At 28.0% G+C, this 20,150-nt stretch overlaps 1 protein-coding gene across 8 annotated transcripts in view; it reads left to right on the forward strand.

The window, feature by feature from the left end:
• Positions 1–11,259: 11,259 nt before the first annotated feature.
• The window catches only part of LOC135931436 (MAP kinase-activating death domain protein-like), a 120,024-nt gene continuing 111,133 nt past the window's right edge, over positions 11,260–20,150 (forward strand). For 5 of the 8 annotated variants that reach the window (XR_010573039.1, XR_010573040.1, XM_065468537.1 and 2 more), the window contains exons 1-3: positions 11,261–11,292; positions 11,347–11,477; positions 18,984–19,722. Coding sequence is in view for 6 of the 8 variants with exons in the window: in XM_065468537.1 (XP_065324609.1) it covers positions 19,004–19,722 (719 nt within the window). In the remaining 2 variants the exon portion in view is untranslated. Of the gene's footprint in view, positions 11,293–11,346; positions 11,478–18,983; positions 19,723–20,150 lie in introns of all 8 variants that reach the window. The other 3 variants (XM_065468538.1, XM_065468539.1, XM_065468541.1) reach the window with 1 other exon arrangement.

The raw sequence follows: 20,150 nt of genomic DNA on the forward strand, positions 1-20,150 counted from the left end.
ATTTAGTCCCATTATTCAAACCAGAAGCAGAATTTAAGTTTTAATATTATAGGTACGCCGACTTTGAGTAAAAGTTTGGGAGGTGGTAATCCTGATATACTTAAAGAGTTTAAAAATTCAGTGGGATAAAAAGTCGCTTCATTCTCGGTTATTGTCTTATCAGCACTTATGTATGTAATTAAAACCCCTGGAATTTTGTTAATCATTTTAATATTTATAGAATCGACATCTACGTTTTTAGGGGTCAGGATTGCATTTTGAGAAAATAATGTTCGGTTAAAGGACGTATTGTCTTTGTCTATATCGTAAGCAAAAGCAATAAGATCCTCGATATCATTGGAAGCTATACAACAATCTTCAGGAATTTTTATTTTATCCCTGGAGCCATCAAATGTTTCATAGCCTTCACCAACTCTTAAGAGAAATTTTGAGTATTTATTATTAATAAGATAATCATTTGCTTCGTGAAATTGTAGAAGTCTCATATTAATACCTAACCTTTATGGAACTATATGCGACCATAAATAGGATCGTTTTAAGGTTGAGTTAACAATGTCACGTCGAATTTATGAAGGATTTAATTGAGATAACGACCTTTTGATTTTTTAATTTCTATTTTTATAATCACAATTTTTCTCACTTGTAATAATTTATATTTCATTTCTTAGTAAAGAAAATAGGAGCTATAAGTAAATAACTATTATATATTTTATATTTTGAAACTGGGAATCAAACTTAATAAACTAGGCAATTTGTCACTAAAATTGGATAACTCTAAAAAAATAAATAATACCTCCTTAGGGGATTTATTACGTGATTATTCTCACCACTCTGAAACCCTAATTTTGTCTTGCCCTGGGGCGACTTTTAGCCCTCTTTTTATTCCATCTTAGATGGGTTAACTTTTAATTAATATACGTTTAACATTATATAAAATGATTCTGGTGAACAATGATATAATATAAATTATATAATTTTATTGAGGTAACTGAGAGTCTATTACCAAATTTTTCTTTTTTAGCAAATAATAAATTTATATAAATAGATAAAAAATGCATTGATGATCTATATTTTATTTATCAGTCTGAGGGAAAGAAAAATATCATAACTACCACAACTGATCTATCAGATGGTCAATTTTTAAAGTTTTATAAATTATAAAAACAATTTATATCTAAGAAAAGTAACGCAAAATGTCTCATCAGTTCAAATGTGTTAAAATCTTATCAAATATTGCTCAGTATTTCTGAAGGATATGGAAAAACATTTTATTCAATTAAACATTACATAAAATATTTATTCTATGATCAAGCGGAAGATAAAATATTTTTTGACATGTTATTTTTGTATTACACTGTAAATTTGAACATGAATTAGGAACCGCTAAGCTAATCAATTAATAACATTTTTTAGAAAACTTAAATTTGACTTCATCGATTAAAAACAAAATATATTATATTTTTTATAAAGACCTTGAGGATGAATAATTTAATAAAATGCATAAATTTAGTAAAATTTTTAAATGATAAATAATTCTATAAATATTTTTGTATTGGAAAAATCTGTCTAAAATCTCCGTCAAAAATAATAATTTTACCACCAAACGGTATATCTAATTTCATTATATCCTGAAATGACCTATCCACGGCCTCGAATATATGTTTATGAGTCATTGATATTTCGTCCCATATTATAATTACCGATTGTCTTATCAATTCAGCTATTTGGCTTTGGTAAGGAATATTACATGAGAAACTTTCATAAATACTTAAGGGGGTGTTGAAACGTGAACGTGCAGTACGGCCATTATGAAGAAGAGTTGAAGCAATGCCAGAAGATGCAACAGCCATTGCAATTTTACCTTGAGCTCTCAAGTTAAATAATATTGTATTTAATAGAAATGATTTTCCAGTACCACCAGGACCATCTATAAAAAATAAATTATGGGATAGAGTGGAGGGCAAGGACATAATTTTGGTATAGATACTATTTTGATCCCTAATAAATAAATTGTAGTTAGCCAAATATTTTTTATACATATCATCAGTATCGTAGGAAATTTCCTCCCGAATAAGGTGACACCTAATATTAGCTGTAGCAGATGGAGATTGAGTGGATAATAAAGGGATAGGCATTCCCAAAAAATCCTTAAGAGATTTACCATTTTGAATCAAAATTTGATTGATGTGGCATAGCGCGAGATTTTCGTTGATAAGGTTATCCGGCTCTGATGATATTTTCTTGGCAAAATCTTCACAAAGATAAAATTTAAAAGAATTCCATAGATCTAGAGGATCTCTCGGCTCACAATGTAATAAAATAATAGAAAATAACTGGCGCAATTGATATGGCATCTTAAATGAAAGACCTTCCTCTAAAAAATGATTCCATTACGCATCATCTGATAACAGACCACGTCGAATACATGCATCTTTAAAAGTATTACTGACAATTCCATTAAAAGAGCGTAGATCTTCAAAGCATGTTGGCCCAGCTACATAATTAAGTAATAGTCTTAAATAAAAAACCTCACCCTCTTTAGGAGAAACTGTGCGTATACGGCCAATAACCTTATCACCACCCCTTTGTTGTTTTATCCACTGTTTAGATAGAGGTTTCCACACATAATATCTTACAAAATCTGCATAAATATAGTGTCTGGCATCTGTGTCGAGATAATTAATTTTAAACCATTCGGTTAATTTTGTACCAGGATTTTTAGTTAAGATATTATTTAAATCAGTATTTGATTGAAAAAGGATCAAATGTTGATTAGGTAGATGAAGGTCTAAACGATAGACTGAGAATGATCCTGCATTTCAAAATCCAGAGTACGCCATAGCGATTCTATGGCGGATATATATCGAGCATCAATGAACTGGGTAGTTTCATCGGCATTATTTATGGAAAGAGATGCAGTAGTTCTGTCATGGCCTTTGTAACTTTATAGACTGGACTGAAGAACAAATTTCTACATTTATATGTGCCTTATATTTTTTTGATAAATGTTTATTATAAGGAATAATCCAACGGTTGTTAAATATAAATCCGTTTAATTTTTTTTGGAAGGTAACGCCATCATTTCGTCGCCGATATAAAGGATAACCATACTTATCAATAGAAGAGGTCACAAATGATTTAGGATATTTTTTTGAGCTTTTTCTATCAATCATGCAGGGACTATTAGGAAATGTTATACCACATGGCCCATGTGCATTAAAATTGCTAATAATTTGAAACAGGCTCAGTTATTTTGTTAGGAATCTCAGCACAAACTACCTCAACATAAGTATCAGTCGTTGGTAGCCTATGAGATTTATCTAGTATAAGGTACATATGACAATGAGGCAAACCTCTTTTCTGGAATTCTATGAGATCTATATAAGCGATTACTCTGCCAAGAACATGATGATAGAGCAAATCCTTTTTTAGACATTTTAATTTTTGACGACAAACGCGACAAACTAAATCTGGGCGGTCGTTTGGGGTCTGATGAGGAAATAATTCACGCATTATTTCATCCCATTTAGGGTTGCAGGTGAAAGTAATGAATAATGATGGCTTACCAAAGCAGCGTACAATAGCCATTGCGTCCTGATAAAGCTGATGCATATGCCTTGGGCCACCGGTAAAAGAAGAAGGCAAAATTATTCTTCTGCCAAAATTGTCAGCAATAGTATCTCCCTCTAAAATAGCATCATGTATGCCTTGATAGAGTTCGGCGCGTAATTTGGATTGATTATTACGTATAAAATTTAATCGAAACGTATCCTGTTTGACATAACTGTCGACGATAAATTGGTGAAAAAGACGTTTGGATCTAAAATAACATTCTCATCATCCTGCCTGACCATAAAGCGATAGGAATAGTACTCTCTGCAGAAAACATATTTATTAGTTGAGTTTCTATAAGGCATAGTACTCCCTGGAGGTAACATATTTATTAGTTGAGTTTCTATAATGAATGGATGGGTATCCAATATCGCCTCTGGGAAATAGAAGAACATAATTCAAGGGATCGTATGAGGTATGGAGCTCGTTAATACGTCTTAAAGGACCAGATATAGTTTTTAAGATAATATCTCTATGGGCTATATGATCACTGCCATCACCAGATAATAATATTGCTATTTCAGATGAGGTAGTTTTATTGGGATAACGTATGTCAAAACTTGGAGTAGATTTTAAGTTTAAAGATATGTTAGGAACGCCATTAGCGATCATAGAAGATATTCTCAAAAATTGAGAAGTAAAGGGGTTGTAGGTGTGAACAATATCCTGCAATTCTATTAAAAGACAACGATCTAAAAACGGAACCTGGTTATGTCTGTTTTCTATCTCATTTATACTATTATGTATATATAATAGGGCAAATTTAGGTGTTACCCCTAATGTTGGTAGGAGTGAACCAATGCGATGATGAACCAGTTCATTAATTTGAAATGTATAATTACCTGATCGCGAATTGGATAAATTATTATTTATATTAACTCCTACAGTGCGGAATTATATGCTCTTTTCTGTTTGTTAAAAAGTGGGATGATGAACAATGATCTCCGGTAAATAAACGTAATAAATTTGGTGGTAATTGGGAAATTAAATAAAATTACCTTCCCATTCAAGCAACATGTAGAAAACTGAATATCTCTACATGAGCTTTTTGATAATTTTTCTCCATTCCATTTTAGCATTGCAGAATGCGCATATTTCTGTCATGTTTCCGATATCTAATGAAGGTGAGTGGTGGTCATCAAATATATGTCGAAATATGCATGGCAGAGGTGCCATAGGGAATGTGGTAGTGGTTATAGAAATATCAGTTGAAGGTATCTGGGTGAATATAAAATAAACCTATATATATAAAACATTAAAAACCTGTAGGGGAGTTAATATCAGGCGTAGGTCCTTATTATCCCGCATACCTGTAATTCTAGAACGGGTAAGGCGTTTGTTGAGTCGCCATTTTTTTGACTAACATTTAACATAAAAAAAATCCCAATATAGGTTCAAGCCTACAATATCTATAAAAAAAAACCAAGCATCCAAGATCTTAATATTTAAAAAGATTTTATCAAACCCACCTCAATCCTTAATGATTTTGAAACCAAGCCCAGAGATATTAAATTTATAATTAATGAAGGGGAAATCTCTGATTTACCAATTAGTCTATGGGTTAACTCCGGGGTCCCTATTAAAATTAGGAGTATTCGGCTATATATGCAAAAAAAACATGTGAATTCGTAATAAGGGAAACTGGGAAAGCCTGGGCAACCCCTTATTAAAGAATCATGACAAAATCAGGTCTGCCCTAATATTATTATAAGAAATAACAAATCTTACCTTATTATTGGATTTATATAATGCTTTTATAAAAAAATACTATTTAAAAATAAATTAAGACTGTTGTTATTTTATTGAGTAAATGTATAAAATATTAATGATAATATGAATAATTTGTAATATTTTGTAAATAAATATATTTAATGTATTACTTTGATATCCAATAATTGCATGATATTATATTAAATTATACTAACTTATTGTTTAGAAATTAGGACTTCGATTATTTGGGGATATTTATTTTGCTCATTAAATAGTCATCTCTTTATTTGTTTGGCAATGATAGATTAACCAAAATTTGTTCAGATATTAAGAGGTTAAGATAGGGCCTGTTTTCTAAAATAAAAGCAAAATATAAAATAAAAATAATAATGCACTGTACTTGCATAGGAGACAATATTAGGATTAACTCTGTAGGAATTGTGGGATTATCTTCAGATAATAGCTAAAACAGTTTCTTTGTTTGGCAATGATTGGTAGGATCATCTGTTTGTATAAAATAAATAAATAAAATCAACAAATAAAAAAAATAAAAATAAATACGCACCGATGACATGACGTAGCGATGACATGACGTAGCGATGACATGACGTCACGATGACGTTGTGAGGACATCGGAAAATTATAATATAGATATATACTTTTATACATGATATAACATATATATATATAATAATAAAAATAAGATTAATTTTTTTGTAATATCTATTCTAAAAAAATAATCAAGAATGGTAGAACTAGGAGCTATTTACTTACATCGTTTTCTGATATAATTTCATGAGACTTCTAGCTGGGTAGGAAATAAAGATAAATTTGATGATAAAGGGGTAAATCAGAAATATCAGACTTACTAATATATTTTAATTTTTTCGAGATTTCTAATGATTAATGGGACAGTTAATCTCTTTTCTTAATAAGCACTCCTTTAATAAATTTTTATGGTAGGTATTTATACTTATTATACCTATAAATATCAGATTTATTCATATATTTTGATGTTTTTGTGATTTCTAATGATCAATGGGACTGTTGATCTCTTTTTTACTAGAACTCCTTTAATAAAATTTTTATCATAGGTATTTATACATATATTTTAATTTTTTTCAGATTTATAATGTTTAATGGGACTATTAATATTTTTTTTAGTAGGAACTCCTTTAATAAAATTTCTATCGTAGGTATTTAATTTTTTTTGAAATTTCTAATGATTAATGGGACTGTTAATCTCTTTTCTTCCTTTAATAAAATTTTTATCATAGGTATTTTTACTTATTATTCCTATAAATATCAGATTTAATTATAGATTTTTATTTTTTGAGATTTCTAACGATTAATGGTATTGATAACTTCTTTTCTTACTATGTACTTCTTTAATAAAATTTTTATCATAGGTATTTATTAGAGGTGGGCGCGGGGCTAATTTTTTATTCACGACCCGCCCGCTCACGGTGGCTATAAAAAAATTCACGCCCATTCACGCTTACCATTAAAAAATTTTCTTCCCGACCTATATTTTGATTAACGACCGTCACTTGCTATAATCTTACACTTTTTTAAATTCATTCTATTATTTCTCTAATTTCATAATCCATATTAATAACAAAAAATAAATATAATCTATAAATCAAAATTTATTTAGAAAAAGAATGTCCATCTTTTTTTATTTCAATTGTGTAGGCCTTTCCTCTAATAAGAGATTGGCTACAGAAAATAACTTTTCACTAGAAGCCGAACAAGCAGCTGACATAATTTTACTCGATAATTTTCTCAAAAAAGGAAATGAATATTCCTTCAAAAACTTCAAAATATTGTCGTTATTTATCTTATACGAATCTTTTAAGTTCATTCTCAGAGCTTTCATCGGTGATGTTGATGCTTCATCAGCATCTAGAAATTCTCTAATTTTTTTTTTAGAATATACGGTCTTTTATGAGTGTAGGATGAATTAGGAAAGTGATAGTTGGTATTGACCATTTAGAATATACGGTTTTTTTTATGAGTTTAGGATAAGTTAGGAAAGTTATAAATGATAATTGGCATCGACTTATGCATATCATCTAATTTTATATCATTTAGCATTTTTATGATTGTTTTATATATATCATTTTCTTCTTTTATTAAAAACCTAAGTCTTTTGAAATTCGGATCTAGAATTAATCCTACTTTATGTAGTGGCTGCATAATAATCTTTTAAAAGAAATCTTATTCTGTGTTTTAAGGTTTTGATTATTATTGTATCACGTTTAGAAGGTATACAAAATTTTTAATTTTTGTTTCCATAGAAAAACTTTATTTATTGTGGGACGAGAATCTGCTCTCAGATTATCCGAGCATTCTTTAAATATTGATAAAAATTTATCTAACTTGCGTATGATACTGATATCAACTGTGGCTAATCTATTTAATTTTTGCTTGCTAAACAAGTGCACCTGTATTTCAGAATATGATTTTAAGAAACTCTGTATCATGATATATACAGAGTTCCATCTCGTTATTCTCGCTATTACATCTTATTTAAGGGTGTGGCTTAGTTTGATATTAGCTGTAGATTGTTTGAAATATTGTACTATTTTTTACACCATTTATATTTAAGGCTATTTCAGTTAAACAATTGTCAAAAATATAATGCAAAATATTATTTAGTATATGGCATATACATGCTAGCGTTTCGTCATCTTTGAGTGCACTTATAAGATTTGCTCCGTTATCACTCACAACTATACATTTATTTTCTACTTCTATATATTCTCTTAAAATTGAATTGACTACACTTTTAATTTTGACGTTTTTTTCATCCATTGCCCTTGTGGCCAAAACAAATGTTTTTAATTTAAAATCCTTAATGATAATATGTCCTGTAATGGTTAAAAAACTTAGATTTTTATAGTCATCCGTCAAGGATCAGTGATTATGGACAAGTAATTATTATTGATCATGCTTTTATTCTTAAATTTTATTTTATGGAATATTTTTGGACCTATAGTATTCATGAGAGTTTTCCTGTTCACAACTTTTATATTTTGATATCCATATGTAACACCAACATTTATCTCTTGGCCTAGCTTTAAAATCCTTCACTTTCTGTTGCATTTAAAGATTTATAACTGATTTTTCTGTAAAAGTTTAAGCAAAATTTAGCATAAAGTCTCGCGATAAAAAATACCTAAACATAAAAAGAAAATAGAACTAACGAAATGATACCGGATGTTGTTTATAAAATGCGGAAGATTTTTACTTTTCATAAATTATTCTTTTTTAAAAAAGAACTAAATTAAATAAGAAAATATATAATATAATTATAAAATTGCAAATTTATAATTATAAAATTGCAAATTTATATTTATAAAAAAACAATTTTAAAAATTAAAATTTCCATGATTCACGGGAAATTTATGTTCACCCCCAATCACGCCCGGGGAAAATTTTGGGAAGGCCCGTCACGCCCAGTCACGCCTTGGAATTTAAAATTTATTCACACTCACGCCGTGACCTACCGTGACAGGATGGATCACGCGTAATTTCACGGCCCGCGCCCACCTCTAGTATTTATACAATATAACTATGGATAAATACTAAAATTTATGTTTATTACAAGTGCATAATTTGACAACAGAAAACATTCAATTATTGTTCATTATTAAATTTTTCTAAAAAGTCGCAAATATAATTTTATTTATTAATGCCTTTGTAGACAATATTATAATGTATTTTATAAATATTTAATTATATATATATATATCGGATTAAAAAATAAAGTTATAATAGTGCGTGCAATAATATTAAAACGATTATGATAGGTTTAGGGTATCAAAATATGAAAGATGATAACTTTGAATTGAAATATTTAATATAAAAAAAATATCGACAATAAATATAAGTTATATAAACTGATAAAAAAAATACACAAAGGAAGAGCTTAGTGTACCATTCAAGCATTCTAATGTAAAAAAATTATGATTAGTAGTATTGTGAACTTTTACCTATAAAGCAATCCACAAATGATGATATAGCAATAGTTGAGGAATAACATAGATTTTGAAATGGGCTTATACTATTTTAATCAAACCAAACTACAATAAAATAATTTGAATCAACATAATATTTTTTTTACTGATATCATAAAAAATTTATAACAAATTTAATTAGATGATGGGCAAAATGTTACCAGTATAGTAATATAAAAAAAATGGGTTAAATGCCAATAAATTTTTTGGAATATAAATATCTGGATATTTTTACCAAATATTCAATAGATCTATACAAATTTCCACAATTGAGATTATTATCACTTTTATTTTATCATCTAATATGAAATTTTTTTCTTTCGGAAACTTTTCGTCCATCATCCTGCATCAATATAAGATCCATAACTTGCTTTACATTTTTTATGATATCAATAAATGTTTGGATAAGGATAAGGAGCGTATTCCTTTTAAGCACGATGAAAGTCTTCAACGTGGTTATTCGTCCTCACCCCTCTAACATCAAGTGTGTTCCACATTTCATATTTGAACTTGGCATTACTGTTAATACTATTTTCAAAATAATTTAAAAAAATCATAAATAGAACTCAATTGAAAAGATTGAGCTTGGCGACACTCAATCATGATAGATGGCACATTTCATTCTAATAAAAATGAGATGACCATTATAATTCGAAAAAATTTGTAAATATTAGGATTTCGCCTGTGCAGTTGGGTTAGGCGATATTCCTGAATACGACTTTCGATGCATTGACAGAAATGGAATTAGCAACCCTTTACAATAATTTTCAGAAAAATTTCCTTGAGGGCTAAAAATACGTCAATTTTAAAATCAATTGTTGCACTTGATGGCGAAAAAAATTAAGCCTAATGACAAACAATATTTTTAAATATGCATTCGAATATTTATATTTTTATATTTATTTGGTAAAAGAATATACGCACAAACAATTAATGTATTGTTTATAATTTTATTTATGGTGCAAAATTGTTTAAAGAGTTTAGGAGTGTCATTAAACCTGCCATCTAAATATATTTCATCTGCCCAACAAAGGCGAGATAAAAGAATACGAGTAGAAAAAATAAATATTAATATTATCAATACAAATTAAAAAATTATTATTATTTATGGTGACTTTATGTTCATCAAGCAATGCTATATCAGCATTTGTGCGAGGTAAAGATGCCGCGTTGATTGAATAATGCATGCCATATTTGTTTTTACGATATCGCATTACAAAGGAATCTAATTTCCTGCTAATATGGTGTTAAAAAAGTTAGGTCAAGGTAAAAAGAATTATATTATCTTCTTTTCTAAAATTAATTATAACTGTGTTAGTTGTAAAATATCTACAATATATATACAAAATTTAATATATCAAATTTGAATACAAATAAAGATTTACAAAGAAATATATAATTAGTCTTGCCAAAATAAGAATAAGAGGATAAAAATAATAAGAATAAAAAGTTAAGCTTAATTATTTAAATTCGCAAAAATAAGAAACGAATAATTATCTATTCAACATTCTCCCTCTTAAAAGAAGCTTTCCCATAAATTCATATAAGCTGTCATTGAGAGCTTGTTGACAAATTGGTTCCTCGTTTTGGCTGTTCTATATCGCACTTAATTTTATACGTTGGCTTGTCCAAATCGTTTTTGAGTTTATAGTTAATTATATATATATAAATATCTGCTGTCTCTAAATAACAAAACTTTATTTATAAGTAGATATAAATTTTATTAAAAAAATTTAATTCAAGTGTAACTATGCAAATCCGAATTCTAATGTCTTATATAATTTTTTTTATTCAAATTTAATATTTAATTTATCATTATTCAATTCATTACAAAATTCATAACAAAATCTCATAATTTTTTCATGTGGATTATTTAAAATCCATATGTTACATTTTTAAATATTGATTTTTCTTTCAAATTCAACTTCATTAATAACTTAGCCTTTAAGTAAACTATGATATAATTATTTTTAAATACTATCTTTTTTTAAAATATAAAAAGATCTCATCTATTTTAAAACATGATATGGGCTCTTAACAATATGCAATCCAATATCATGATTTATGCAATACAGTCATTGTAGCTATAAAGTGATCGTTTTGTATGAATAAATAGCATCGTGACTATTTAAGGTACCCATCTCCTCTTTATAGAATATAATTTTTGTAAATAATAAAATTTAACATTAAACTAAGGCATTAAAGTCTAAATCTTAAAAATATTAGGTACAGTATGGAAATATAGTTGTAAGAAATTTACTCCTTACCACCTAGGAGAATACTATCTACATCATAAAAGATGCATGAAGTAAATAGTTCTTACCACCCCTTCATTCTATTTTTATTTCTATATTATTAAATTAGACAGTATACTTTATTAAATAAAAGAGTCATCGGTTTTTTATTTTGATTTTCTCAAAATTTTTAGTAAATTGAAAAGGGGATTAACACTAAGATATTAATATTAGTTTTGTTAAAAAGCTCGATTTGTGCCAATTTTCAAAATGGGCCAATACTTTAGCTAATATTATGTAAGCATTGAGAATTGACAAATGCCAGCTATGAGCAAAATCTTAAGATTACACAATGTTATTTTGGTTATAGTCTTTATTGGGCCATTTTTTAAAATCGAAATAAATTGGGCATTTTAACAACACTAATTGGTATTATACTTAAAAATAATGGTTTAAGGTCCAGGATCAGTTAAAAGAATAGAGATTTGGGTTTAACCCTTGAATCTATTTTAAACTTTTTGAAATTTAAAGAAGCTTATTCTTTATAATTTATCTTTAAAATAAAATTAATACATAAAGCTATTATTAATGATCAACATTATACAATAAAGGTATTTTCATGATTATTTTTACATAAATATTTTATGGTTAAGAATGCTTTTATAGCTAATTTGACAGTGGGCACCATCAAATAAATTGCTTGATCCAGGTTTGGGGTAGATTCTTAATTAATATAACCAATACATTTTGATTTACTATTTTTTGAAATTAATGGTTTAAAGAAAATTATAGATCTGCAAAATTGATTTCCCAGCCACCTCCTGAAGCTCAATAATAAATTTTTTTTTAACTGTAGCCCAACTTTTTATAAATGGAAATATAAAATATATCTCAAAAATATTTATATAATTCACTATTTTAATTTTAGACATTAAATCTAAATATCAAGCAATAACTATGATAATTTAATGATGCTCATCTATTTAATTTTATTTATTACTCAGGCTGGATATATAGGGTAGGGAACATATATAAATATATAACTTGACCTTGACAGGAAATTTTGCTAAACTGATTATAACTATATATTTGTTTTAACTGCAAAAGCCAGTATGGCATCAAAATACACTTTTCTTAATTGATTACAACTTTTATTCAATTATTTTAGTTAAGAGGGTAGAAAAAATCTATAACTAAACAAATATTAGCAGTTCTATATAACAAACTTTCATAATAACAATGATATTTTTTAACCATTACTAATGCTGACTCAACTTATTTTTATATATGGGATAGAGTTGTTAAACGGCATGTTTTGGCCGATTTTTAAAAACGGCTCACTCATTACTTCATCCAGAAAAATATTATCCAAGCCTGAAGATTTTGCTTTATCGAAATCTTTAGACTTAGGCAATATTTTTCTTGCTAAAATATTAAGTTAGCCGTTTTAAAAAAACGGCTCAAAATGAGCCGTTTAGCAACACTAATATGGGAATATTAATTTTGACTGGACTTTAAAATTTGGGTTGCCACCATCCTGACTGTAGAGGCATTAAATTACAAAATACAAATAAAATTATTATTCAATTCTAAAATCAATTAAAAAAAATAATTTCAAAAAAGTTAAAAATATTTTGTAACATAATTTTATCTAAGTGATTCCATATGAAATCCACAGCTTTTCAACTCCACCCATTGGCGTACGCACCAAAAAATGCAGACGCCGGATATATTTTTTAAAAATATTAATGTTTATATTAATTTATATTTGTTGATACTTATTCCTATCTCATTTTAAATATATATTTAATTACATTTATTTATCACATTCATCTATTAAGTTATTTATCAATTAATTTCGATTTCAAGTTTTCATTGGCGTAATATTTATCTACCATTTTAATATTTTAGTCAAATAATAATTTTTCTGAAACTCCTTGTTCAACAGGGAGAAAGAAAGTGCAAGCTTGTCCAACGAGATGGAGTCTCCGCCATCAAGCAGCTTTTATGGAGTTGGAAGAACCGATTATTAATGCTATTACTGAAATATCACAATGGCCTGAAAGAAATATTTCCTCAGAAACAAGAAAATTATTGGATTCAATACTTATTTCAATTTTTTTTTTCTCATTAGAATGTATTATTTAATTATACAACTATTTTATGTAATACTTTTCAAAAACATGACATTGACTTAATTAAGAAGATGAGAATAGCGGAGAGTTTTATTAGAACTCAAGGAAATTAGGGCTAATGTTGATGAAGAATTTCAATTTTATATGTTATCGTTGAGTCAAAAGGAGAGCTATACGTGTTTAATATTTGTTTCACTCGATTTGCAGCAAGGCAAGCTCATCGTCAAAACATTAGTATAAGATCAGTAGAAAAGTATTATAAAACTATAATCCAAATAAATGAATGGTTTTTAATTCATCATGCAGGACTTACCAATCTGCAGATATTACTTCCACAAAAGCCTTCCCAATCTTTTTCATGATGGTGATAGAAAAAAAATATTATTTGTTTGATGTCTTATTAGCTGAATAACTAACTATGTTTAAAAGATTAACTAAGATATAGTCCCAAAAAATGGTATGGATGCTTTGTATAATTTCAAACACATTTTAGATTTTATTCCCAATGTATTAAAATGATTATATATATTAACAACTCTTCCCATTAGTAAACTAATGAGAGAACATTCTCTTTTTTATGAAGAATAACAGAGCCCTGCAGAGATACAATTTGCAGGGCACGGCCTGGATTTTTTTTCAAAATTTTTTTTCGGCCTGGCCCGGGTTTTTTAAAGAAATTATATTTATTTTTGATTTTTATAGCTAATTTCAAATATTTAGTTTTAAAATATATAGCCAAGCCCGGATAATTTTTTTTAAAAAAAATCAGGCCCTGCCCTGGTGTATTTTAAAAATTAAAATAAGATCCGACCCGGGAACCAGGCCTGCAGTTCTCTGAAGAAGTACAACTTCTGAAAGTGGATTGAATGGTTTGGATCTTTTAAATATTTATAAGCATTTGACGCCAAGCAAGGATGAGTAATTGAAATGATCAGAAGAAATGTTCTAACTAGATGGCAATCATTATTACCGGCTCTCGAAAGAGTTTATAAAATAACATAGCTTTTAATCCTATATATCCCCCAAAATATCCCAATTCAGTATTAGGATAATTTTTGAAAAAGGGTCGAAGTTTATTTAGGTCTAGTTATTAATATAGAGACGACCTTAAACAACGTGGTTAAAAAGTTTCAATCCAAAAATTAATTGTAGAGATCAATAAATACATTACCATTCCCAATATTACTATAACCCCGATTGTTTCTGATACAATCGGTACTTTTGGACCTAGAGCATTGGAATTTTTCATGGCACTCGGCCAAAATATGCGTTTAATTTCGGGGGACCATCAAGAAGGTTTTTACCTATGCCAACATTTCTCAATGAAAATTTGTAGGTCGCATAGCATATCAATCCATGGTGCTATAACCTAGATTCACCTCTTCATGTTCTTTCTCTTTTTTTTTTATTATTACATTACAGTATTTTATTACCTTTTTTTAAAAAAATAAATCATATAGATTTTAAAAAAAAATTAATAATGCATAAATTAGTACGAATCTTATGGTAAATCCAAATTACAGAGATTTTCAGATGACAAGTCATTCATAGATATATTGTAGGTTAGATAAAAGATATACATTTAAATTATTGTTTATAAATACTATCAGTAATAATTCACCTTCTATTTAAATTAAATTGGTCCTGGATAAAATTATTGGTCAACGAAGGTAGAAATCTTGAATTTATTTCTCAAAGAAAAAGCAAACTTTGATTCCTTTAAAAACAACAAGCCAGATTATTTTCTGATAAAGATAGAAAAAAATTTGATGAAGATCTGAATGAAGATTCTTTTGAAGATTATTTATTAAGCTTTTTAAAATGAGGATTATTCTTTATTTTCAATATATTCCAATTAATTTTTATCTATTAAATATAATACAACTCCTCCTCCTATGTTTAGCACGGCGAGAGATGTGTTGAGCACTCTTGTTTATCTGATAAAAATTTCGAAAATCAAGTGTCTAAAAATAATAAAAAATTATTATAAAAATATTATATCAATATATTATTTTTATATAATTTTATTTATAATTTTATTTATATTATATATAGGAAAAAATTATTATAGAAGGATCTCATCTTGTAATATACAATTTTTGTATATAATATTTAATTTTTCAACTAACGAGTAACGCGTTACTTTTTGAATAGCCAGTAACGTGCGTTCCTTTTTTCACAAGGTAACGAGTAACGATAACACACTTTTATTAGACTTAACGAGTAGCGCGTTTTTTCTTTCAAGTAACGTTTGCATTCTAGAATTTACAAACAATAGCTGGGAAAATCTAAGTATTATAACGACGCTTGATAATAAATTCAAATTCGAGGAAGATGAAGATGAATAAATAATAATTAATTTTAATATAAAAGATATTGAATTCAGGAAATATTACTTGTAAGAATTTTAAGGAGATATGTAACAAAAATTAAAAATTTAATTAACAGCATAGAATCTTCTAAAAAATATGAACGAGTTAAATTATGGTTAAATCTGTCGCTTTTGGTTTGAATGAATCGTAACCCTGGTGATAACCCATTAAAAATTTTAATAGAAGATCTTATTTTCTATACAATTTTAGCGATAAAATATCAGGAAAATATTGATTTAAATTTAGGCAAGCTGAATTTTAAATAGAGCCGCAAAATTTTTTGTTATGAACCCCAACCTCTGAGGGAAGGAGCAAGGATTAACTATGTTGATATTAAATATTGGATCAGATTGGCACCTATATTTAGTTTTTTCAAAAAATATCTGATCGGGACCATATTTTTAAGAAACCGATCCGATATTTTTTTTTGGTTTGGTTATTTATGATTGTAAATATAATTTATAATTTTTTTTAACATATAAATAAATTAATGAAAAGAACTAAATTACAGTTTATTTGTTGAAATGTTTAAAAAATAAATTTAGAATATTTTTAACATATTATCTGCAACAAGAAAATGATTTTAAAATAGCTTACGAGTCAAATTCAACTAGTTTTGTTAAATGGCTTGATTTAGCCAATTTTTAAAAACGGTTAACTCAGGATTTTGGCCAAAAGTAATTTACTCAAGCTGATTTTCAATTGACAGAAAGGTTTAGACTTCTATTGACGAAATATCAAGGCTAGATAATAATATTTTGGCTAAAATTTTGATTTAGTCCTTTTTAAAATCGGCCAAAAGGAGCTGTTTAACAATACTACATTCACCCATAAACATTGTAAATTTTAAATGAGATCAGAGACCTACATATACCATTTGCAGGGTCCGGCCCAGATTTTAAAAAAAAAATTTTTTTGGCCCGATCCGGGTTTTTTATTTTCATGCCTGACCCTGATTTTTTTAAAATATATTGCATTTATGCTTAATTTTCATAGCTAATAATGGAGATTTAAAATATATGGCTCGGGTATTTTTTAAAAAAATGTAGACCCGGCCCGGGTATTTAAAGAAATTTTTTTAAGCCCGATCTGGTCTGAATGAGATTATTAACTTTTAGAGAATTAAAAAAAACTAAATACATTTGATCATACTTGAAAGTGAGTTGGTTTTTTTTTAAAATAGAAATTATTGATATTTAGCAGAGACCTACAGGCCCGGCCCTAAGTCCGGCTCGGCCGGGCCGTATTTTAAATTTTTAAAATATACCCGGGCCGATCCGGGTCTGAATTTTTTTTTAAAATACCTGGGTCGGGCCGGGCCGTAAAATTTTTTTAAATAATTTATACAACATGAATTATATTATATTCGTCAATTAGATATGGTTATAATGATTATATATAGTTATGATTAATATAAGGTGGGTGAAAGTTAACACTAGCTAACACTCATAGTATCTATTACATTATTATAGTTTTCCTGCCATGGAATAAATAAGCAAAGGAAAATACATTATTATATAATAAAATATATGTTATATTTTTTATTAATTAAAATATCAGTTTAATTTTTTTATAAATACAATTAATATAGTATATTCTCAAAATATTATTTACACAAATTTTTTATAGTATCAATTTTTAATATACTAAATATCTGTTTAGAATAAAAAAAATAAAATGCAGTGTTGTTAAACGGCTCGTTTTGAGCCGATTTTTAAAAACGGCTAACTCAGTTTTTTATCCAGAAAAATATTACGCAAGCCTGAAAATAGACATATAGTATCGAAATTTCGAGGCTTAGACAATATTTTTCTGGCGAAAATATTGAGTTAGCCGTTTTTAAAAATCGGCTCAAAACGAGCCGTTTAACAACATTAGCTAATATGTTTGCTTATTAAATGATAATACTCGCCGAAAAATATGATAAAATACCAAATAGGTGAATTTTTTGTATATACCAGGTCTAATATAATTTAAAAAAATTCCGAGCCGGGCCTAAAAAATTTTTTTTTAAAAAAAATCCGGACCGGGCAGTGCAAATGGTACCTCTGCAGGTCTCTGATATTTATATGTCATTGCTTCAAAGATAGATGGTAAATAAAAATCAATATAAATATCGGAATCGAATCGTGTTTTTAGTATTGGCTGAAAATATCGGATCGGTGAAAAATTAATAGATCTGTACAACCCTAATCAAAAGTTAGAGCCATATGGGTTGAGTCAATTAAAGGGTTGAGAAAGAGATATGAGTTGGAGTTATTAATGAATATTGATTTATAGACATAATGGAAATTTTAATAAATCAGATGTAGTAACGCCAATTTCCTCAATTGAATCTTAATCATATGAGCGATTCTATATCATTAACTTTTCTAGAGAAGTATAAAAAATTCAAAAATTATATGAAATTTAATTTGAAAATATATGTGTATAATTGATTTTTCCGATTAAGCTTAATATTTTAGGAAGATAAAGGTTAATACTTATCGATTTTTCTCCTTATTCTGAGAGTCAATTTATAATGAATTAACCTAAATTTTGTATAATTTTTTAATAACTAGGTAGGTATAAAAAATATTTAATATTTCTTTAGATTGATTCTCATACTCAGGTATATTTGTGTTTATTAATAATTTATTAGATCAAATTTTATACGTGACTTTTCTCATGGTTTATACAAGTACCATCACACTTAAATCCCCCAAAATTAATTATAGATACATTTTTTTTTTGAAAAAAACTTATAAATGAGGTTAATCTAGATATAAGTAGAACCTCTTATACTGCTTCCAAATAAATAATCCTCCAATCGATTGGTGCTATTTTTTTTTGTTATGTATCCATTTTTTTGATACAATATATAACTAATATTAATTAACAATATATAACCTTCAAAAGATTTATACCTATATCAAATAATGGGCTTTTTCAACGACGAAAAACGTGGCGGTTACGCTTGCCCACGCCTAGTAGATTACTTTGTCATAGTGGGTTACAGCTCTCACCATTTAAATGACGATAATAGTAATATTGCCGGTGGCAATATTAATGACACCTTGTTCCAAGCTGATGAGCTCAATCATACCACCGGCCAAAATAATAAAAATATATTCGAATATTCTCGCGATTACGAGACCCCTTCTCACCTAGAGGCTGAACGCCTAAATCAGGAAGAAAATCGATGGGGTAAAGATTTATCGGGTCCTAGTTTGCTGCGGCGTTTTCCCGAATTTGACCACCCCGACTTTGCCCTACCCCTTGATGTAATTTACTTCGCCCAACCAGAACCCCTGCCCGCTGTTAAAACATCTACCACCGCCACCTCAAATAACTCTTCCAGCTATAACTTATCGAACGATTTATCTCGTAAATCAGATAGTTCCGATATCAGAGAACAAATATCTTTCGTGTTTACCTTAACAGATAAGGATAGTGGTCGCACCCGGTTTGGTATTTGCATCAATTACTATTCGGAAAACCAAAATCGGGAAGTAGCGAGAAGATTACCGACCTCACTGTGCTTACTTAGCCACTATCCTTTCTTTTCGCGGTTCCGCGACACTCTGACTTGCCTGAAGAAAATTATAGATGCAGGGAAGACGTTTTGCGGTGATAACTTCAGCCGACCCGGGTTGAAGTTAGTTCGATTTATTATTTATTTGTAAGATTAAAGGATCTTAACTAAATAAATTCCATTTCTAATCGAAATAATTTTTATTTAACTGTCTAGTTAAAATTTATTTAATTATATTTTATTATTTCATTATTTTTTTTTTTCCTCTTTCCTTTTACTTTTTTAAAACATTTCTTGTTGTATTTTGCTATATTTTATAGTGTATGCAGATTTGGTGGTAAACATTTTCATAATTTCTAATTTATTTGCAAATAAAATTATTTATTGCTAGAATTAGATTCTATGTCTATTTCGTGAAACTTTTATTGTGGATGTCTTTTTTGCGAATTTATTATCGTGAAAACAATAGACTAAAGCAAACATTTATTTATAAGATATACTCTTAATATTTTTTAATCTTAATAAATTTATATAATTATTCAATAGCTTAG

The sequence above is a fragment of the Gordionus sp. m RMFG-2023 genome, chromosome 1 (genome assembly GCF_954871325.1).
Source record: "Gordionus sp. m RMFG-2023 chromosome 1, tfGorSpeb1-WG-v2, whole genome shotgun sequence".
Lineage (NCBI taxonomy): Eukaryota > Metazoa > Nematomorpha > Gordioida > Chordodea > Parachordodidae > Gordionus > Gordionus sp. m RMFG-2023.